This window comes from Columba livia, chromosome 3, assembly GCF_036013475.1.
Source record: "Columba livia isolate bColLiv1 breed racing homer chromosome 3, bColLiv1.pat.W.v2, whole genome shotgun sequence".
NCBI classification, from domain to species: domain Eukaryota; kingdom Metazoa; phylum Chordata; class Aves; order Columbiformes; family Columbidae; genus Columba; species Columba livia.
The window spans coordinates 33,830,641-33,854,454 of NC_088604.1; the positions used below are offsets into that span (position 1 = coordinate 33,830,641).

The window sequence follows — 23,814 nt, forward strand, 5'->3', positions numbered from 1 at the left end:
AAACTAACGTAGCAATGACCCCTATATTAAGTGTACTTTCAATGAGAGAAGTTATTTCTAATGGAAGAGTTGATAAGCTGGTTAAACAAGCAATGGAACAGTAGATCATGTTTTATATTCAACAGTTTATATATTTCCTTTCCTCTCCTTCACTATGGTATTTGTTCTTACAATTAACAAAATACTGATTTGAGATATTCTTCCAACAAGGACTAACAATCCTGTCAGGAGTCTGCTCATGAGGTTTCATGACTGATTTTCTCTGAGCTATAGGAGGGATGGGATCACAGATATTGAATGAGTGCACAGAGTCCGCTTTTTTTCTCTTTGAAGTATATGAATGGTTGACCGTTGGTTAAATGGAAGCAAGACTTCTTGTACGTTATCTAAACCAACTTTTGTCTCCTTTACTGTATCTCTTCCTATCAAGATAGTTCAGCGAAGGCTTTGAGTTTCCTCTAATTTCTGAGCTGATTGACATTTGATGGTTCCAAGGGTGTTTCATGGTTTGTTGTGAGGGGAGGTTGCGTGGACTTATTAGTTCTGTTGTTAGCCTGCATTGTGATATCATAAGGAAGTTTCCAACTAATGATAGTTTCAAATCAGATTCCTGGATCAAGATTATTATTGTGAATTGTAGGAGTGTTTATATTTGGATCTTGATGTAATATTGATGGGTTAATGCCTACCATGGTCCCCATGGCAGAGAGCTGAAAACTCAAGTAAGAATACAGTGGATGTGATGTACAGATTATCTGCCCTGCATCATGAGATTTGTTTTGGTATTGTTGATACTGTTTTCTTTTCTAAGTTTTACAGTCATGTGCTGATGAAGAAATTTTGGAACTGAGACAGTCAGCTTGCCTGAAATGCAGATGTGGTTTGAATATACAAGTACATTTTGTAACACGTGTCAAAGATTCCTGCAGTTAAGGCTATAGAATAATTTATGTTCTATAACCAAATTTGTATTGATTTGTAGTTTTTGGAAAGTGTATTCAAAGTGACATTTTGAGATTTTTCTTTCCTGAAATTGGGAAGTGAAGAATTTCAATTGGTTTGGGTTCTAAGTAGAGTGTGGAAAAAGACACAGCATAAAACAAAAAGCCCAATCATGAAAACAAATGAAGATAGAATTCCTCAAAATTTCTACAGAAATAGCTATTATTAAGCCAGTGCATACAGGTGGAGTGTTTGTGAAAACTGATATGAGTAAAAGAACTAAGGGCACCATAATCCGCAGTGTGGTGTTAAATGAGACAACGTGAAGCTTGTAGCATAGACAAGATGGTTGGGCTGCATTTCTATACAAGACCAACTTAGATGTTTAATAACATAAATAAAGAATATGAGCAACTCCTGATTTATACTCTGGATATCTTGCGCGGTGAGAACGAAAGTGTTATTTCTAATAATATTATTTCTAATGTTTTCACAATGTTAATTATTATTATTATTATTATTATTATTATTATTATTATTATTATTATTATTATTATTATTGTTAATTAATGTTAATTATGTGTCGTGTTTAACTAGAGACTGCTCTCTCTACATGGCATCTGTAGAAAATACAAAATGTTTCCCAAACCACACAGTTGTAAAGATGAAGTCCAACAATGCATAATCATGGCTGCCTGTATTTCCAGCTAAAGTATGAGTAATTTCATAGACTTTACTTCATCTTCTGTATTGTGTCTAGGGAAAACCATACTGTTCACAAAGACTCTAAGAACTCTGAGATCAGTCACTTCACTTATTGCCTTGCTGCTGCTGCCTGCACTAGGCTGAGTGAAAAGACCTCCCTTTGGACTTCCAGAGGAGTTTAATTAGGCCCTACATTATTAAAAATACATTTCTGAGAAAGAAGAACACTCAAAGATCCAATATCATTATGAATAAAGATACCTAAGACCTCTGTGATCACGAGACAGTATACCTTATGAATGGAAAAGATTATTTGCTTCACCTGAAAATCTAAGAAAATTTGAAGGAAAAATAATACATAGATCATAGAAACGGTGGACAGTGATTTGCTGGGCTATACTATAGTATTTATATGCAGAGATACAGAGTTCGATATTGTAACTTTAATCCTGCCATTCTCAGACTTCTGAACATTGCTCAGAGCATACTTTTTTCCCTAGAGTTTATGAAATAAAGCACGACGTTAGTTAACACTATCATGACTTGTTAAAGTACAGGAGAAAACTAGAGTGAAGCCATAAGAGTTTTCATATTATTTCTTCATGTATCCTTCCAGATCAACTTTTGTTCAGTTTTCTGACTTTCCTCTTGAGAATTATAGCAATTGTGGGTAATCTTTTGTCACACTCCCAGTCAACACTAGTCTAACACAAAGCTGTGGCTCTGTCTGGCTTTCATGTTCACTGCAGTCAAAGGAGACATTCTGTGGTGTCTCAAAGTGAACAGGCAACTCAGATGTTTGGCCACCTTAATGATTAGTGATTCAATTACTGTGTACTATGATACATACAGTATACGCATCTGTAACAGCACACACCAAATACACCACAGTGCTATCTGTATATCTGTTCACATCCACACACATCTACACATATCTTTTTAAAAAAAAAGCAGTAACATCAAGTGGCAAGGTTCTACTTGTGCTACTTACCTTTCCTGGAAGGTTCTATGTTTTACTCGCTGCAAAAAGATTAAGAAAAACAGCATTTTACTAGTGGGTGTATCCAACCATTGAGCAGAAGCCTGTTAGCTCTTTTGTTTACTGTACTTTTATGTTTTCCTTCTAACACATGCCCCCTCCTCTTCCTGAGCAATATTTTGCCCTCATATAAGCAGATGGGGAGGGACTTGGAAGTCTTCCCCAGTCTCTAAACAAACATCAGTATTCCTTACCCGTTGGATTATTTCCAGGTGCTCTTGGGAATTGCTGAAGTTTTTGCCGATGTCGAATATGCAGAAGGTTTCCCTCTGGCAGGCAGTAACCCAGTTCTGATATTCAGAAGTATCAGGAATCCGATCCAGAAAAATACGAAAGGCTTCCCACACAACTTCCTGGCAGACTGAGTAAGAAGAAAGGGGATGGGGATGGATGCTTTGCACCAAAAAGTAAACCTTTGAAAGTGATTTGGGTTTTATGCATTTTACTGTACTTAGTAAACAAATCCAACATCTAGATATTTTTAGATATTTCGATGTGCTAGGTATTTTTGAGTTGGCAGTCATTTGCCTTTATGCTAAAGGATTAATCACCTTTGAGTTAAAGATTGCTAAATTCCCTCATTTTAAAAGAGAGATTAATTTGGCCTGACATCATCATAATGAGTACAGAGCAAACACAAAGCACACTTCCTTCATCTCAAAGGTACATACATACAAAGACATATACTAGATGTTCTAGCAAGACCAAAGAGCAAGGTAGAGAAAAAATAATCTAATAGTCATCATACTTGAATAATCATAATTTTAATTGTATATAAAGTTTTGTACATTAGTATGGTTAACTATGCATAGGACAAGCTAAACAGATAATATTAAAGATTTTTATATTCCCCACACATATAGCAAAATATTTTGATGGAAATAAAGAGTTTTTTTAAAATTATTCCAAATTTTCAATATAACTAGTCTTTTCAAAATCTTAAAGACATTCTGCAGCTGCTACATGTTTTTATGTTTCTTTAAACACCTCTGGAAAAATTGGATGACTTCGTATAGGTAAAATTCCTTTAGAAAGAACACACTTTTCTTCTTCTCTACACAACTTTACAGAGACATTTGTTCAATGTTAAACATCCTTCATGGTAGTGAATCAGCCAGTTAAACATCAGGCTCCACCAGACAAGATTAACAGCTACCGTGGCTGCAGGGAGAACAGTAGCGATCTGTATCATTTGAGAAAATGAAAATGAACATAAAGAGAATATGACAATGGGAAAGATTTTGAAATTGTGGCATTCAGGAATAGGGAAGAGCTTCATTTACAGGATGCAAACTGGCTTAATTACATGAGATGATGTAAAACACATAATATAATAATGGAGAGTAGGACTTTTACATATTCTGTTGGCTTTCTCCTTCTGCAAGAAAGCTCTGAAGTTTAGTGGCATCATGTTACAAAGTACATTAGAATGCATATTTGGGCTTGGCATCCAGTTTTTTGGTTGATTTTCTGTCATTCAGAACTCGGCCAGGCATTTCAGGGAAAACTTGTAAAAGATAAGTTCCAGCTGCAAAGTCCTTGCTCTCTGGGACTGTGAGTGAGGATCATGACATGCAGGAGTATGTGAGGGAGGGGAGAAAGTCAGCAGCAGCTGGTTTGTAAAGTGACTGCTCAGAAATACTTTATAAGGTATACTTTCCCTAGATGATTCTGATAACATAGGTCTTGGGTATGTCTGCAGAAGTGTTTTTTTTGAGTCACAGATGGCCAGGTGGGGCTACTCTTCTGAGTGCACTTTTACCATCATCTTGCTGAAGTCTCCTCTTTTTTGTAAGTTGAAACTGTTTCTAATTTTAAAAGATTCAGGAGGATAAACTGTTCCCTCCCCCAGACAGCTACTGCCTAGCTGACTAACTATACTAATAGGTCTTTGAATCTCTGTTCAGATACCAGCCTCTCCCAACACACAAAATATCTGGGTTTCACTTAAGTCACTTTGCACAACCTCAAACTAAACATAGAATGAAACCTGCTTGTATCTGGGTCATATTTCAAATCACTGAGTGGTCCGCAATGATCCTCAAGCTGGCACGGAATGGGACATGCTGTTCTGTGTGAACTTTCCCACTTAACTTCAGAAATGCCGACCTACCCAAGTTGTCCTCTGCAGGGGCTGTGACCTTGCTTGTGTAGGATAACCAACATGGCACAGTGGCTGCTGGAACCAAGGTGTTTTGAACAAAATCAGTTCAGTTTATCTCAGCTGCCACTATACCTTCACCATTAATGGGTGACTGCCTCTGTCACTACTTATTGATTCCTCTGGAGTCAACAGAGACAGATGTATTTTTGGCTTTGTGAAAATATGTACACTCAGGCAAGATGAAGGAACACACTTCTTCAACACGTTGTTTAAAATTAAATGCGTTTAGAGAAGGGGATTTTCAAACGTATTAGAAAAAACATTTTAACAAAAGCTTGCTAGTGATTCAAAAGCTGTTGCCTTTAGTACTTTACAAAGATCGTTACTGTAAGATAGGATATTCATTTTCAGTTCTTGATACCTGCTTTGACATAGACTGAAATAATTATCTGCGTTATGTAAAATATTGTTCCTCTGAAATGAGTGCAACAAGTTTCTCTAGGTATTCTCTAAACTTGCTGTAAGGATGTACTCAGCTGTATTGGGGCACCTCAATAATAAATCAGGAACAACCTGCTCTCCCAGTACAGCAGCTGTATGCAGAGCAGATGCAGTCAGATTATTAAAAAGAACAAGTTGTCTTTTGAGGAGATTTATTTGTTATGAGCTAGCAGTTAAGGCAACTTTCTATCATCTTTTTCTCACAACTCTCAGGTATGTGTTTTTCTAAGCAGTAACTGCTGAATCAAGATACTCTGTCTGATGAAAAGTAATCCAGTTACTAGAGTTTAGTAAACACGACACATGGCCAGCTGAGGAGGTGTAGTAGCTGATTCCATGCATGCTCCCAGTTTGCCTCACGTGAAGGACTGTCTTCATGGTAAATTAAGCTATGGTGAGTTATTTCAGAGTTGCTACAGGGTCACAGCAATAACAGCTGTCTGAGCTCCTGTATCTGAGCTGCTTTGTGTTGTGGGCTCATTCCTGAAAGCATAGAATATATATACTTGTTAAAAAAAAAAAGTGCCATTTTTCTTAGTAAGTAATACAATTGTCTAGAGGACAGGTGTGATCCACAGTGCTGTTATTGTTCTAAATGTGTCATAGGACTTGGAGGGATGGAAGTGGTTTCCTAGGCCTTAGGTAAGGAAAAGACCAGACCTAAAGGTGTATCTACAAAACAAAATAAAGATCAGATTGTCCCACGGATAGGCACAGACTGTAAGACTCCAGCATGTCTACCAGATTATCCTTTTGGAGGGCTTGTACTGTGCTTACAGCTTCAAGGATAATGCTTGCATTACCACATCTTCTCTTCTACCATTTTTTTTTTAACTTATCGCTTTCATCAGGTAACTTAGCATGCTCAGTGAGGAGTGCAGAAGTCTTGGATTCTGATGTTTCCCAGAAGGAAAGATTTTTTTGAGGTTTTAACCAAGGACATTGAAATGGAAAACGTGCAGCTATTCAAAGGAACAGAACCACCTCTTTCTGACTGAGTGTACAGATTATTCAGCTGCATCCTTCTGTTTTCTTGCTTAATTTTTAGGAAACACTCCAGCTTCAGTTGGAGGAATGGATGACATCTACTCAGAGAATTTTGTGAGTGTGGGACACTCTACTGGGTAGGAGGAGCTATGAGTTTAAACCTGCTTGCACTACAAGAATTATAGAGCCCAATATCCCACTCCAAACTGATGTGCTACTCTATAAAAATGTGACACTATTGTTCTCAACAGTTTTTAAATGAAAATGTCATAGCTGCATTTTGATTTCACGTCAATAATAACAGCTTGTCCCAGGATAGTTTGTTTTCAGCCCAATTAGGGATGTTACCCGTGAGTTTTAAGGACTTTCAGGATTAATTAGTATTTAAGAAAGGCTTTTTGGATCCACCTTTTAAACACATTTCAGAATTCTGCCTAATGTCCATTGGGTTGCAATTCAGTTCCACAATGGAAACCAAATAAGCTTGTATCTATATGAACAGTTACAAATACTGGTTTAGCTTGGCCATGCTGCCTATAGCAAGTGGCTGCTAGAGTAAAATTTTTGCAGCTCTACATCCATCCAGAGTGAACTGGCTGGTTCCCTGAAGGAGAGCTGAGGACCAGGCAAGGCACATACATGTATGTGAATGGACATGTATGTGAGGAAAAATAGATGATCCAAGTTGATTTAGAGAGTAGATGTTACCTTAGATATTTGCATCCCAGAAGTGCTGACTATGGTTTAGCTTTGGACCTTCTAGCTGCAGCACAGAAATATGCATTTTTTCTAATAGAAATTGGAACAGCCACAGAATGAAAGACTGGGAGAAGCAGAGAGAAAAAGAGAGGAAATATAAAAACCAGAGAGCTGTTTGCACTGTGCTGTCTAGGGACCTAAAATTGGAATGGTTAACTCCATAGGCTCTCTGTAGCCCACAGAAGAAAAGAAAGGCTTGGGGAGTCAGTGAATTGAGTAGGAAAGGATAGAAAAAGCATTCTAGACTTTGTAAAAATAAGACTAAGGTCTTTGCATAGGCTGCTGGCGATTACCTCGGTGTTTTTAACGCACCAACGCTGCCACAGACTTAATATTACACCAACATATTTGTTCAATGACTGATGAATAGTTTCATTACTTATCTTGAACTGGTGGGGTTAATTCTGAGAAGCAATGATGATACCTGCTGTGCTTTTGAGAAAGGTGGTACATCTTTACATAACAGTGCAAGCATAATTTGCTCTTCACGTTCTGCTGTGCTAAAACACTATACAATTGCACTGAGTTCATTAATCCTTTGAGTGTGTTGTTTTATTCTGTTTTGATAACTGTCTGTCTTGAACTATGCTGATGTTCATGTACTATTTTATTATCTATGTAAGAAATAAAGCAGAAAGCAAAGATCACACCTCATGTCTAAAGAACAAGATTCTGGAAATTTTTGTGTTTCCTCAATCAAAAGAAACACTTTCAAGGAGGAAGTGCATGCTGTAATAATAATTTTACCTCTTAGTCTGTAGTAAGCTTGGTGACTGGCTAAAATCTGCTTCACTGATTCTTGTGGGCACACTTTCACACCAGTTGAGAAAAAGGGTGACCTCTTTGTTCGATGTTTTGCCATGTCAAATATTCGCCTTATGGTTGATACTCGGGACCTCTTTGTTGTTCTTTCTGTTTTGTCTGACCCTGAGGCATCTGCAAGATGTTTGGCTTCACCACGGTTTATTTTATTAGGGATTTCTGGAAAAGATAAAAAATAAGCATGTACATAAACAAACATTGCATAGGCAGGGATTATCCAATGCAAGATAATGTTTGGAAAATAGGCATGAACCTAAGAGTTCCTTTTGGAACATATTATTGATGTCAGTGCCCTGACTGAATTAGTGTGCTGAGGAGAAACATCCTGTGATCACACTCAAGAGGCCTGGCAACTAATTTTCTTGTATCTCAACTCATGACCCTAGGACACACAGGATAGAAGTTTCAGAAGCCGCAAATCTTGTTTTAAAAAATGACTTTGGGTTAGATCCACCAAAGGACACTTAGTTGCTTGAACTTCATGCTACAGCACTTCACCTTGAGCATATCAGTCTGTAGGGAAATGTACAGTACAGTGATAAGTAACAGTCTAGAGCTTGGGGAAAGTAAAGCGTATCTGTATCAGCTTGCAGTGTAAAAAATTATCTATGTTGGCAGATAAACAAAATGAGAATTAGTTTTACCTTAAATCTGCTCCTTTTTAAGATATTCTGATCTTTCCTTTGGGCTTCAAGGCACATCTCCCTTCACATCAGGTTCATAGTCTTGAACCCAGCCCAAGAACTGGACCCTGAAACAATTTCTTTCAGAAGCTGAACAGTAGTTTCTCTTTGAGGAAAGAAAGAGTTGTTTCCAGTCTCCCTCTTTCACTCCACAGTGCAGTCTCTCCTTCCCTCACATAAGCTGAAGAATTAATCAGAAGAGACTGTGATTATGTTTCTTTGTCACTAGATGATAGGTGTTGTGAATGCTCTGGCATTGTATCTTGATAGATCTTTAACTATTCCTGGAAAAGTGGAACAGCTACTGTACAAAAAATTAAACCAGTGAGTTGGAACTGAAGATCTAGGCTTGTTTTCCTTATGGAGTTATTCAGTTATGAAAAGTGGAAATGTTTCTAGGATGTCAAAATAGGCTCAAGCATAGGAATCCTCATCTTAAAAGTCACACAGAAATTCAGGACTCACTTTGCTGCACTTCCTAAGTATTTGTGATGCAGTACTATGTGATATAGCAGCTAAATTCAACTTAAAATGTTAATGATGAAAATAGAACATATAAATAAGCTGAAATATGGCATTTTGTAGGAACATGTGACAGGAACCATTAGTATCTTTTAGATTATATTCCAAAATTGAGCTTACTTATTAATAAAGATGTTAAAATTAATTTGGAAATACTTTTTTTGGTTGCATTTCATACAATTGATACAGTCATTACAGATGAAAAAAAAATCTAGACAGTACAAAAGATGTTTTGAAAGAGCTGCTTTGAAAGAAAAGTGTAAAATACGTAGATAATTGAAAAACTTAAAGGCAGATAATGTAAGATGGGCATGGTATTTGTGTACACGAATGATGACAAATCAACTGAAAAACTTGTTTTGAAGAATGGTTAAAAAATTATAAAAGAAGAATAAAAGGAAATAATATAGTTCAAAAGGAACATATTCAGTGAGAGTAATACTATAAAAAAAAAGAGTAAAAAATCATCAGTTTGCTGAAGAAAGAAGAAATGTCATATTGCATGTAACAAACACTAATTATCATGTTCTTAGGCAAATCAAGAGAAAATAAAGAAGGTAAAAACACATTATCTTGACATTTTGGAGCTGTGTTAATTAAACGTTTAAAGAAAAGTAGGCAGATAAATTATAAGAGAATAATAATTGAAAATCACCCTGTTACAGAAAGAATAGTACTTGAAATAAGGATGGGCGAAGTTCTACCAGATATGTCAGTATACATATACATAGGTATATACATATATATCTCAGTTCTTATTTAACTTTAAAATGACCACCCAATGCTTACTGTGGAGAAATCATAATAATGACATGTATATTACGAGTTAGGTAGTACTCTGATATGGAAAAAGTTGACTGCTTGATTCTGATGAATATTATATGAAAGCTGGGAAGTTGTACAAGGAAAGCAAAAGGTGATTGTTATTGCCTTGTAAAGCATGCCAGAGACAGTGTAGGCAGCCTAATTTTTTCAGGGCAATTTAAAATGATGATGCAGTCACGTAATGTCTGTTGTTAAATTAAATGGAAATAATTTTTCCACAGTAGTGTCAGATCTTGAACCATAAGCTGCAGAAAAGGAATTTCTCCTGTGAACATATAGCTCTGGATCCATCAGAAACCACAAGTAGGCAAATACCAGATTAGTGAGGACACTGAATTATTTGGATGATGTATGGGGTGAGAGCGGAAAAAAAGTTCTTGAAGATGACTCCTGAAATGCTCTAGTAGAAAATATCAAAAATCTACATGGAAAAGTAGTGAGTTGTAAGTCTATTACCTTTTAAAAGCTGTATTAACTACAATGGCCCAGATGCCCAGGCAATCTGACCAACCGGGGCAGAGGATTTTGTCACTAAGCTCCTTCATAGCTTTTCTATGGAGCAGAGGTCTATCTTGAAGGATTTGCTTCTTCCCTAGGATTTAGCCCTTAGTCATTAACTTGAATTAAGAATTATGCTATTCATAATACTGACAAAGGAGATGATTCTCTAATGATTGTTATCATGATTTCACATTCTCTGTGTTAGGGTCACTATTTGCATTTTTCATTCTGAGAACATGACCATACATTATTTGCTTCCAGTTATCCCTGTTCTGCTAGCCTATTCAGGGTAGGTGTAAACTTTTTCCTTTCCCTTCAATTTCAACTTAAAAAAAAAAAAATACTGTTTATATTTTTTGTTTAGTAAATTTCTCTTACTAGAACAACTTTTGTTATCATCAGTTCTTGAAATTGCTTTTACTAAAATTAAGCAAAATTTGAGGAGAAGGAAGCATCAACCCCTTTCTCCACATGATTGTCCAATACTTGTTTCCTAATATTTACTGAATATGAGTGGAAAAAACTCTGTCTTTTGGAACAAATATTATTTTTCTTTAATACTTCAGACCTGGGATTTCCCTTGTTACTGTGGAAATTTTGAACTGAGACATTTTAACCTAAGAATGCCATATGGTTCAGCTGTGTGCTTTACTATTGTATGCCTCCATCTAGAAATTTGTAGATGCTTGGCTTTCAGTTTCCCGGGTTGAAATAAAATCTAAATAGACCTATTCTATTATGAAATTGGAGTGGTTCCAATTTTATGGGGTACATCACTGACTGTGTAAAAAATCCCAATAATATCAGGTTAGTTTACTATTTTTAAAAGAAGTTGTTTTGTAAATATTTTTGCTCTTATTCTCTTATCTTAACCAAACATAAGCAGTTAACATATTTAGTGCTTACCCTGCACAATTTGACTTTTTTATTTAACTCTCTTCTTTCACAAAAGTGACTGTCTCAGTTTTACCTTTGAAAGGTATGCCTAAGATTTTAATTTTCTTTGATGGTTCTATGGCAGAAGAGTAGATATTTGTCAAAATTTGGTAACTTTTTACTGTGTGTTAGCTTCACTTCCAGGGTACCTTAAATAAAATTGTAACTCTCCTTCCTTATTCTCACATGAAAGAATCTGCATCATTGTCCCCATTTTCCAGGTGGCATATTTGAGGAAAAAAGTTGAGGTAGTTTTAGCATGGTGATCTACAGAGTCACTGTCAGCCATTATTGACGTTTGGAGTTCCTGACCTTTGGTACCGAACTTAGACAAATATAACAAAAGATTTTCAAAACACGATAAGGCGATTTTTAAAGTATGATATTACAATCTTTTTTTGTATGGGACATAATCAAAAGTGCTTTGATGACCATACAGATCTCTCAGGCACATAGTACTGTTCTTCAGGTTTTGTTTTCAGGCAGATAAGCAGTATTGATTTCTCAAATGAAAAATGTGAAAACCTGAGAATTAGGCCAGGTCTCTACCCTGTGTCTCTTGAAACCTGCATTATCAAATTTGCAGCCTCCCTTAAAAAAGAAAAACAGGAGAAATACATTTCAAAGGTGAGAGTTCCTATGTATTTTTAATTATCTGCATTATTAAAAAGGAAAAGTGTATTGTTATTTAACTGGATTATAGAAAAAAAAAATTGAAGCCATTCAGCTAATTGATTGGCAGGATTTCCTTTTACTCACTTTTACAAACACAGGAGCAAGAAGCTTATATTCATACCTTTTTTTTTTTTTAATGTAACTATTGGATGCATTTCTATACAGCTTTATTCATTTCTAGCTGTTAATACTGTCACTTTTGGGAGGCCTGCAGTTTTGGTGTGGGTTTGGGTTTTTTTCAGCAATGTAGGCAATCTCAGTGTAGGGACGTTTACTGGCAGCATTCATTTGGAAGTAACTTCTAGTTTGATTTGACCTTAGAAAATCAGGATGTCATTGCATACAACGAGAAGATTTAAAAGAATGGTAACTAAAGGTTTCAGCAGCAAAAATCAGGGTGACATCAAGACAAAACTTTTGAAATGTTAATAATTCATCATTAAAACCATCACAAGGTTTGACATGTATGAAGAAGCAAATTAGTGTGAAAAATAAGTGGATGTTCTTAGGATAAAGAGGAATGTTTGACTGATAAATGTGACATATTGCCTTCACAGTAGAATAATTATTAATTAAAAGACAATGCTTATTTAAGGGGAACTGCTGAAATAGGACTAGAGGAAAGCTTATCTGAGGGTTAGTTCAACAAAAATCTTATAAATATGTTGTTGTGTTTCAACTAAATATACAGCAGGGCCAACAGCCCCTGTGTTGGTAATTTAAGCAGTACCAAAAGCAGGGATGACTAGTTATGGAAAGTTGATCCTGAGATCTCTGAAAGGGATGATCAGTGTAAACACTAGATAGAAACACAATATACAAGTAGAGGTAATATCCTGGACTCCTTACTTAGAGTCATTCTGCTCCTGTCATGACAGCAGACAGTATGCTGAATTCTAATGGCATTTCCCAGTGACAGAGAGGGTGCCCATGGCATGTCCTCTTCTTATATCTGTTTTTTCATCTTTTTTATGCCACAGTGCCTCAGTGCCAGTTGCATGGGATGGAAGGGGCTTTGGTGACCAGGGACAGATTGATTGAGATGTGTCATGGTGTTATCATCAAATGCAGCCTAGATCCTGCGTATAAGTACTAGAAGCAGCACCTATCTTCTCCCAGAGAATCATGCAACAACCTCTATATTCCCTTGCAGATGTCCAATAGGGGCCCTCTCTTTGTACTCCTGCGGATGTTCAAGGCTGCTTGCTGCCAGTGCTTTGTCAGACACTGTAGCTCTGACTGTGTGTGAATTACACTTCCAAGCTTGTTTTCACAACTGTGAAGGCTCACAGCTCTAAAATCTGAGAAAATGGAATCCCATAATAGAAAAGTTAATACTAATGTTCATTCTGCTCAGGTCCTGTCTCTGAGAGCTCTGTTCTCTTATACACAAGATTATATATCTTGCTTGTACTTATTTTTGGCTCCAATATATTAAACTATTTTTAATGGACACAGTGAAAGAACTTTGAGAGGAATTGAGGGGACCTGAATCCAAGAACTGTTGTATCCTGGTGGGTGGTGGGTCTTATCTGGGAGCTAACTGGCACAGCTGAGGCACAGGAGAGAACTCAGTTTGGATCTCACTTCTTCAGGTTTAGTCCACCTAGCTGGGTAAGAGGGCAGTATTCACTAGGATGGATGAACATCATCAAATATTCATAAAAGTTTGAACGTTTGCTACAGGAGAATGCCTGTGTCCTTAAAAGAGAGGAAAAGGGGTAAGACATTTGTATGAAAAGTAATTAATTTTTATTCCTCAAAACCAAATATTGCCAATGATGAACTTGGTAAGGCCTGTTTGCTATGCTGGTCTGTGTGAATGCCATTCTTAAATGTTACTAAATAGTAACATTTCTTGTGGAATGAGGCCTGGGTATCTAACTGTAGTGAAGAACTATGGGGGCCTGGTCAAGGCCTCCAGCTTGGAAGACCCTGTGTTCACTTGGCCAATGTTCACTAGCAAACTTTCAGCACAAGTACCACAAAGCTGGTGTCTACACACCCAGTACTATGGAACCTTTAATGTAACTACTGATATCTTGTGTTATGCAAGACTCAGCACCGCCTCACATGTCAGGGAGGTGCTAGGCCCTGCCTGTGCAGTGGGGACTTTGTACTGAAGACAAGATACACCTGATTCCTGTACCTCTTGCTTGGATTCAGCATGACAAAACATCTCCTGCACATGTTCACAAGCTGTTTTCAAGCTCTCTATGACACAGGAGAGGAGCTCTGTGCTCCTGCTTTAAAGGAAAGTTCTGTAATTTTCAGCCTTCTAAAGACTACGTTCTTGTTTTGAATTAGATCTCTGCCAAGGGATTTTCCTTCTTGATAACTAAGGAAAGTGGTTGGTTTTCATAAATCTTGCTTCTTGGCAAGAATGCATAATCATACTCTTTTAAACATTTATGAAAGATGAAGAATTTAGTTACTGTTAGCATAGTTCTCAACTAAAAGTTCCCATGAGTCATTATGTGATATATTCCTGTTGTTATCCTTATGTTAAAAATACTAAATGTTTGGTCATAGTGAAACAATCTACACTTCAGAACATATGTCGAAATAAACTGGAGATGAATATGAGAAATTATTTTGAAACATATGGTATAAAAATGAAAACATTAAATGTCTAAATTTTAATAAAAACTCAAAACCTTTTGTTTTAATGGTGTCACAGTCATAGCTAGGAGATGGCATTAGATAATAGTTATTTGCAGAACCCCTTAAATTAACCTGGATTCAGATTTCAGTACCAAACATCACCACTGTCATCAACCAATGTGCTTTGGAATTTCAGTAAATGTGAAGAATTTAATTTCTGCGAGTAGGTAACACTTAGAAACTAAGCTAGATATCAGAATTGTTCAGATGTTTCCCTCCACTCACACAAATCTGTGTGGTTTCCTAAGCCAAGTGGAGAAACACAGTTGTTAAACAACTTCAGAAAACAAGCTAGGAAGATGCTTTAAAACTATTTTATCAAAATTTATACTTAGGCCTTCTAACAGGCAAATATGATTTTTCTCCCTCTCTAAATAGACAATTTGGTAGTGTCTTTGCATTATGCTGACTGTAAAATTAATGACAAAACAATTATGGTGAATTATCTACCTATTAGAGTTGAGAATAGAAAACATAATATGCCACTGGCAACATTCTCCTGCTTTTGTGAATCCGTGTTCATAACAAATGCAATCTGTAACAACTGCAAATATTGAACATGCTGAAAGCTTTATGAGTCAGCACATGTGATTTTGACACATTTCCTTCCTATCTGAAAAAACATAATAAGAAACTCATGTTTACCTTGACATCATATGTCTCATTTAAGGTAGAAATATATACCATCTCTTTCAAACAGGTAAGTGCAAATTCTGGTGAAGAATTTTCCTTATTATTCCTCAACTCTACTAACCACTGCTATTGGAATTCATAGAAAGTATCAAAGGCCATTTATGGTTTCATTGCCAACATCTGAATCCTGTAACAATCTGCTTAAGGTCCAGGACCTGGACTAGAAACATCATTGAAGAATTATTGGTTTCAATGTAGACTTATGAAAGATATATCTATTTGTATTTCCTTGGCCATCTTAAAAGCATTTGACCTGAAAGGCTGTTCTATTATCTGAGATGGTTTACACCAAAGGATGCAAGAAAATGCTTTATGTGTTCGAGTAGTTCTTGGAGGGATACATCCAGTCCACAGTGATTAAATACTCACTTGAGCACCTCTGCTATTCATTTTCTAATCAGTCTTACTTTGGAGGCACAGCAATCCTCTGTGAAAGTCAGTGAGGCAGCATAAATTAAAGTTCCAGCAATATTTTGCCCCATACGTCAACATTTCAGGAATTTTGATGGTGTGAGTCAGAATCTCAGTGCAGAATGGGCTTATCGAGGTGTATTCAAAGATGATGATGGTTAGAGTTGTTGGCATATGAGAAAGCTTCCAGGAGCCAGAAGCCACAGTGCCATCTTTGCTTGGACTTGAGTAACAGGAACTGGTCAGTTTTACTCACAGTTTAGGACCACTCATCATGCAATACAATTTACAGTAACTGGTTAATTGACTCCATCTCATTCTGATGGAGAGTGACTTAGACTTAACCTTACTTAACTAAGTTATGTGTCAAAGCTGCATAGATCAAGTTAGGTTGGGAGGACACTAAGGTCACCTTGTCCAATTCCTTGCTCTAAGCATGGCCAAATTCTGAACTAGATTAAATTGATCTGGTTTTGAGGGAGAAGAAGAAAGGGAAGAGAACTTGATTAGAAGTGTCTTCATTTTGTGCTGTAACCACAAAATCACAAAATGAAAGATGAATGCATTACTGTTTCCTATCTGAAACTGATGGGGTTTCTATGATCTGTGTTGACTCACATGTATGAAAGGTACACCTGGAGCAATCCCACTAAAACCAGTATGTCCAGTAACAGGGTTACCAAGATTGTTAATACACAATTGGATAAAGTTTGAGAGAGGCGTTGAAAGATTCAGAGTGGCCAATAAGAAAGTAATTTTGGCTCTGCACTGAAGCAGAAATTTAAAAGCCAGTAGAACTTCACCACTGAAAAGATAAGCATGGTGACCTAAGTACAACTAGCCATGTAGCTATGAATCTGGGTCCCACTGATTTGCAGACACCTATATGTCTTGGCAGTTGCTTTGAGAATCAGCCTACTAAACTCTGTCATTCTGTTTTGTGACTGCAATGCTTCTTACAGGTAAGGGCTTCAGTTTCTGCATTACATCTCAGGACCTCATGCTTTTGTGAAATGAGGATGATAGTGTTTTTCTGCCAGACAGGCATATTGTAAGGTAAAAAATGATGGTATGTTTGCATAAAATGCTAAGGCATACTACAATTATGTAAGGGTATATAAACGCACACTGTGGCAGGTGTCAGGTTACTCCCAGGTGATTGTTAATCTTATGTTTTCCAGGTGTGTTACTATTCTAAAGTGTCCAGTAAATAGCAGCTGACAGTGACTAAATGCCAGTACATGTGCATATAAAAGCATCCAGACTGATACATATTTCTTTTTAAGAAGTGTGTTGTGTTGTTCAACATCACACATTCCTAAGGCAAAGAAATTGTTTGAAGCACAGCTGGGCTTGCAAAGTGTAAAGTGCATGGAATGTTCAGGATAGTACACCTGATTTCTGATAAAAAAGGAAAATATGTGTAATACAAAATAAGCAGAATACTCATTTTAATTCCAAGGGGGCTGGGAATAGGACAAAGGTATAAAAACAGAGGAGAACATGTATATTTAAATTATTTTAAAGAATCAAAATGCAGTAGAATGCATACAAAGTTTTCCTTCTGGGAAGAAGAAAATGTGTTTGCTACATCTGTTTAATGTTGGCCATGTTGCTCAGTGCACTGCTGATGCCACTGGGATACCACAGTTAGCTGAGAAATGGAGAACAGAATAGCCAATAGTATGGATTTCTAGCAGGTTGAGATTCCAAGTAAAGCTGCTTTATTGCAAACTGTAAATTAATGTCCTGTAAAGGGAGAAAACCTTTTATTTTTAATAGTGATCATCTTGTCCATAAGTGTTTTCAGAGAAAAAATTCCACACATCTAACTCTTCATTCACATGTAGTTCACTAATCACTATAGTATACATGTGATTGTATATGGAATTAAGCTTCAAGGTTCAGTGACAATATTCTAGTATTTTTATTCAAGTTTTGCTCTTAGGAAATAGCTAAGATTAAAACCCATATATAATCCAGTGTCACATTTGTTTGTGAAGGGGAAAAAAATCGAGTTTTCTTTTCTTTCTAAGTACAACCTGGAAAGGTACCTTCAACTTGGTAATTCTTATGGATAAATGTAGAAAATAGTCTTAGTGCAAAAAACAGATGTCTTTTTTTTTTCCTCTTCTTTGAAGCCTTATGTTCTTTGACTTCCCTTTCCCTTTGGCACAAATGTGCTTAACCCTTTTTTCAAGGGCAATTATAGTAATGAAGAGCTGCAACACATTGCTGAACTGGAACAGCCGAGTGGGAAAGGGTAAGTCAGAATGAATTAAAATGATTTCATAGAGCACACACAAAGCCTTTGTGTCCTAAAGAATGACTGAGTATATAGAGGATATTTACTTGCTGAATAAAAAATAACACTGAACAGCCTTTAATGCTCGCTGACTCCCTTACATTCTCAGTATCAAGTGCTAAAATAAAGTTATATTTTTGGGAGTTCAGAGCTCCTCTGTGTTTTGCTATTTAGTCTGGATTTTCAGTGGTTTACAATTCAACAGTTAAAAATTACTGTTATATTTTGCACATAGGTATTTTGGTGTAACAAAGGTTTTATTGCCCTCGCTTTCCATTCCCACTGTTAGAGACAGTTTGTGTCAGGACAGTGGCAAAGACCTGAGTTCAGGTCCTGAGGTAATTTCCTGGATTCTGGCACTAGTCATGGCCAAAGATAAACACTCTATCTGTAAAGTCTTTGTTTTGCTCCCTACAGTTTCCTGTTTGTTTGCTGTGGAATTTGAGGTGCTCCTGGACAACCTCCAAATGACTGGGAGAAGGACTCTTTTGGTCCTAAAATAAGGATGGGTATGAAGGACCAAAAGACATTATTGAGCAAACTCTACTTTTTTAACCCATTTTTTGTTAAATATTGATGTCAGTAAATTGGGAATTTGAATTTAAGATAGTTTTGTTCATGAGGAAAAAAAAAAATCAACTGATTAACCTTATAAATATTTAGAGATTATTAGCCCTATGTTATTTCTCTTAAGATGGGACTATTTTATATCTTAGTCTTTTATTTCCTAGTCTGTCACAGTTGATATTTACTGCAAACTTGAATATCCAAAGCCTCAAGTCACCCATGTTAGGATCACTAGTTAGTGATTAATACAAGTATACAGATGATTGGAACAGCCTGCATACTTTTGAAAATATTTTCTGTAAGTACCTAACAGTTCTGGAATCATCCCTGCTCTGGTAAAGAAGGTTCTTAACACAAGCATTAAGTTTTTTGAGATTTGTGTGCATATGTTTGAGATAACGTAGTTTTAAAATATTATATATGGCATGACTAACTGACAATAAAAAAATTATTATGCATTTACATATGCCACATGCACTTTATAAAACTGATGTGAAGGAATTTTTCCAATTATCATTCAGATGCTTGTATAAAAAAATATTTTCTCCTCTGAAAGCCACCAAAAATGAGAAAATTCCAACACTGCTACATAAGCAAGATGCTATGTGAAGCTTATTATTGGTTGTTGATAAATGTTGATAAATGTTCTATACTCCAAGTCTTCAACTACATCTCTTAGGGAGATGATATACAGTTCTCTATTCCTCTCTCTCAAGATACCTTCCCAGAATTTTGCTGAAGTATTTTATGGGAAATGTATCGGAACGTACAATCACAATTTGTAATGGACGAAACTATGTGATCTCACTTTTTACATTATCACTTTCTCAGTTCATAATTACAAATATGAACTGTAATGATAACATCATTACCTGGTATTCATTCTATTTTTTTCCATCATAGAATATGCAACTTAAATGCAAAAGCAGTGCATTTAGATATACCTTTTCTTCTTGTCAGACATTAACTATTACTCACTCATTTTTTTGCCACATTTCCAAAATATCATTAATGATTAAATTACACTATTTACACGGAATGAAAAAGTAAAATCAAAGAACAAAAAAATATAAATCTAGTGTTAACTAATACATTACTTTTTTTTTCCCATGGATTTTTTCAGTACTGTAATTGTCCATTAGAGAAGATTTACATCATTTCAGTGAGATACAAGAACTGTGCTTTTTAAAGAAAATTTTGTGCAAAGAGAAGCAAGACCAAAAAAGATGTGTAAATAAAACTTTCCAAGCAGTACTGACAGCAGACTATGTTTCACACCATCTCTTTAACAAATATTTAAATACCATTGAGGAGACTTCTCTTTTATCATTTTACATTCTTTGCACTTAATTAGCATGCCTGAGACTGACATAAAATAGGAGGTCATTGACTTGGGCAAACATAAAGCAATTGCAATGTTGGGTTTTAATTCCATTATATAAATATCAAAGCATAAATGGAAAACTTAGTAAGAAACCTCCCCCCAAATTAAACATGTGCCCCAAGGCTCTATATATATTGGACACAGAGCTGAAAAGGGAAAAATCACATCACCATCTCTTCTTTTATGTTGTTCAAGAAGATTAACTGTTGTTGTGAACTTTTTAATCTTTAAGAGGAGCAATAGTTGCTGTTGTACTAAATACAGAAGAAATGTCTGTATTTCTGCTTTCTTGTAAATAATTTTGCAATTATTATTACATTATTCCTTACCAGAATTGTTATTTTATTTGTGTATTTGTCAGTATGGTTTCTTCTTCCAGAATTTGTATAAAAGTTTTTAGAGTTCACGTCATGTCTCATATATATGAAGATATACTTTACTACTTTCTCTGCATCTCAAGAATGACAAACCATCTTTAACAACATTAGTACTTAGATGTTCCTTCAGCTATTTTGCTCCTTTCATATAATTGTTTTTGAAATTACATTTTTTTCATAACAGAACATATGCAGGTGAATCAAAACTAAATGGCATCTCTTACGGAAATTGTAAAGCCTGTGAAAAACACATAAATCTTATCAACATTTCTTTTTCCAACTTTATAACAGTGTCAGTAACTGTACTGACTCTAGGTGAATCATCAAAACATGAAATTACAGACAAATAATTCTGTAATGTGAAAATACCCTGATTTTTTTTTCAGTATTCATAATGTAAATTCATATAAACCTTTGATATATGAACTTACCTCTGCTTCCCTGAACTTGGAGAGAAAGGCAAATGATAAAAAATATTAATCCAGTTTTCAAATGCATGCTGTCTATTGATCATTCACAGTTTTGAAGAACAATCATGCAGGAAACAAGAATATTTATGTCAAGCAAGAAGAATTTTGTTTTCTTAAAGAACTAAAATCCCCGAGGTCTTCCCTCTTATTTTTCAGGTGTCTCCAGCTTTGGGCTGCATTGAATTGCAACTAGGCAAAGACTGCAACAGGTGCGAGAATGCAAAAGCTGGACAAACCCCTCCAACGCACACACTTCTAGCCTGGGGGAATGGAGTGGTAAGACAAGAGTGACGAAGTTTTAAAAAAAAGCAGTGTCTGTTTCTGGAATAATCTGTTTATCTGCTGCTCAGACATAATCCCTCTTACGGTCCAGCTGGAAGAGCTTTCTTCATCTTATTAACCTTCTGGAGTAGCATCTGTCAACCCCAGAAGACTTCAGCAGCATCATGATAAACAACGGAAGTTTCTTCTAGTGCCCATTGCCTTTGAACATTGATCCTTTGGGCATTCTGGAGGCATGGCGTGTGAGCAGAGGAGAAATCATGGGGACAGCTGGATGTGCTATTTCCAAACCAGTGATCATCAAATCCAGGGAACTTTCATTGAAGAGGAAGATGGCTCTTTCTGAAAGAATATGTGATATTCAGCTTTTCTGCTGCATATGTCTTGGAAACCTCTCTCCCTTCTCACACCAAAAGGTTGCTTCCTCTCAGAGCAGTGATGATGATGTTCAGTGACAGCGGTGAAATGATGTGACTCAGCAGTAAATCACAGCAGTGTTCAGGGCTGGCACAATCTGATGCCAAACTGGGAGTGGGGGAGGGAAGATGCTGCATGGAGGGAGAATAAGAAAAGATTGTGGGAAATGCTGTTGCAAGTATGTAACTATAACCAGGCCAAGAACAGGCAGGGAGTGAATACACCTTTCAAACATTCTGTTCCAGTTTCCCAAGTAACTATTCCGGTTACACGTTTGGCAAGTACAAGTCTTCCATACTTTTTTGTTTTTCCAGATTTTTTCTTACTGTTGCTTTACACCTAAAAAAGCTACCAAGTGGGTGTTTGTAATGGTCTGTCTCCCTTAAAGATTTTTGCGTGACTGTGCTTTAACATAGGAAGTATCCAGACTGGCAGCAAGAGTCTGTAACTATGGGTTACTTTAAGAACAGCCTTTGTTTGAACCCAATCAGTATTCTATTTTTACTTAGGATTTAAACAATAGTAACCTCCCTCCCTTCCCAAGACTGCCTAATTTTACCTACACAGACTAGTTAGTAGAGAGACAGGGCTAGGATCAAACAGGATATTTTTTTTTTTAATTTTTATTTATTTTCACAATCTTTTTCTGATTTTCAGTGCTCATTTTTAATGCTTTATGTATATTTTTTCATTAACACTGTTTTACTATTATAACAAAACAAATTAAGAATACCTTGCCAGCAGCAACATGCAAAGTAACAGTGGAGATGATGAGGATTTCTGCTGGAGAAAATTTGAGTATTATTTAAGGATTATTCTTAAGCAGTATCAATATTTGCCTTTACATACTTTATGTATCATAATCATGCGGTATATAGTGTAGTCATGTAAGTAATACCTCTTCGAACCAGGGAAGCTTTAGCAAGCATTTACAAGCATGTCATAGTTGAAAGATGAAGTTCACCCCAAAATGTTTTCTTGAGTTCTTTCAGCTCTCTGTCTGCAATGATTGGAAGTGTAGGGAATTTTTTCAAGGGTGGTGGAATCCACTGTTTCTGGTGACATCTGAAAGTGTGGGACTGGCGAAAGTCACAGATTATTTCCTCAGAGCACCCTAAGTAACAAACTCTCTATGGAATTTGGTAGGAACATGATCCTTTAATTCCATTAAGAATCTAATTTAAGCACCAGACTGCATTTTGAAAATGTGCAATAAAGAGATTTACTTAATTACTATGCAGATACTTGTTAGTGAAGCCTGAGTGAGGAATCAAAAATACTTTATCAAAGTTTTCATTTAAAAATGTATTTTTGAGCACTTCACATGCTGGAGAAGACAAACGTTTAATAAAACATACAGTTATGTTTCAGAGATTAAGGAACAGGAACAATCCTAGAACACACCCCAATGTTGTATACCTTGACAGTGTCTGGGTATGACTTAAAGAAAATATTGAGCTCCATAAGTAAACTGTGACTAAAAATTTGCAGGACAGGAATCTTCGTACTTTCATATGATACTTAAATCATTAATATTTCAAGCTGGTTTTGGTTAAGGCAGTGCCTTCTATGTATTTCCATTTAATTAAGATATTTTGTAGCTAACCTTGATAACTGCCACAGCAGAAACAAACAGGAATGATAAACAGTCATTAAAGATAAAGCAATATTATCTAGGGACCACTCCATCTCTAAGTACTATAGTGTTTAATTATAGGTCACTGTTAATTAATCTAGAAAGGTTTCTTCTAGTTGGTTTGCAGTCAACAGTAATTATATATTGTTAGAGAGGTGATTAAAAAAATTCTAATGAATTACATAAGGCATAATGAATAAGACATTACAAAAATACTACCAGGACATGGGAAGGGAAAAACTGTATGCTAAAATACCCATTCAGCCAGGGTAAGTGCTTGTAAATGGGTTAAATCAGACCTGTTTAATGGTCTCCTCAGTGAATCACTGCACGTATCTAAAGTAGTATGCTGAGGTTCTTGATGTGCTGTTTAAATACAACTAAAGCTGTTTCATTTTCTTGCAGAGAAATGACAATTTAGGCCATCAAAGTCTCTGTTTAGAAGAATTTAGATGTAAATTGTTGGTAAATCTGGGACTAAAGACATTGTCACATAAATGTGATCCAAAAGTTGCTATGCATAATGCTAAATTTCAGGTGCCTTACGTAGGTACATAAATCAGAGCGCCAATCAACTCTTGTTACCCATAAAAGCAAGTCAGATTCT

General features: G+C 36.1%; 1 protein-coding gene across 4 annotated transcripts in view; it reads right to left on the reverse strand.

Moving 5' to 3' along the window:
* IMPG1 (interphotoreceptor matrix proteoglycan 1) overlaps positions 1-21,592 on the reverse strand; it is a 63,402-nt gene extending 41,810 nt beyond the window's left edge. For all 4 annotated transcript variants that reach the window (XM_065056353.1, XM_021293571.2, XM_021293570.2 and 1 more), the window contains exons 1-4: positions 20,834-21,592; positions 7,785-8,018; positions 2,881-3,047; positions 2,639-2,667 (exon numbers count right to left, since the gene is read on the reverse strand). In XM_065056353.1, coding sequence (XP_064912425.1) covers positions 2,639-2,667; positions 2,881-3,047; positions 7,785-8,018; positions 20,834-20,900 — 497 coding nt within the window. In that variant the 5' untranslated portion in view covers positions 20,901-21,592. The remainder of the gene's footprint in view (positions 1-2,638; positions 2,668-2,880; positions 3,048-7,784; positions 8,019-20,833) is intronic.
* Positions 21,593-23,814: the final 2,222 nt, after the last annotated feature.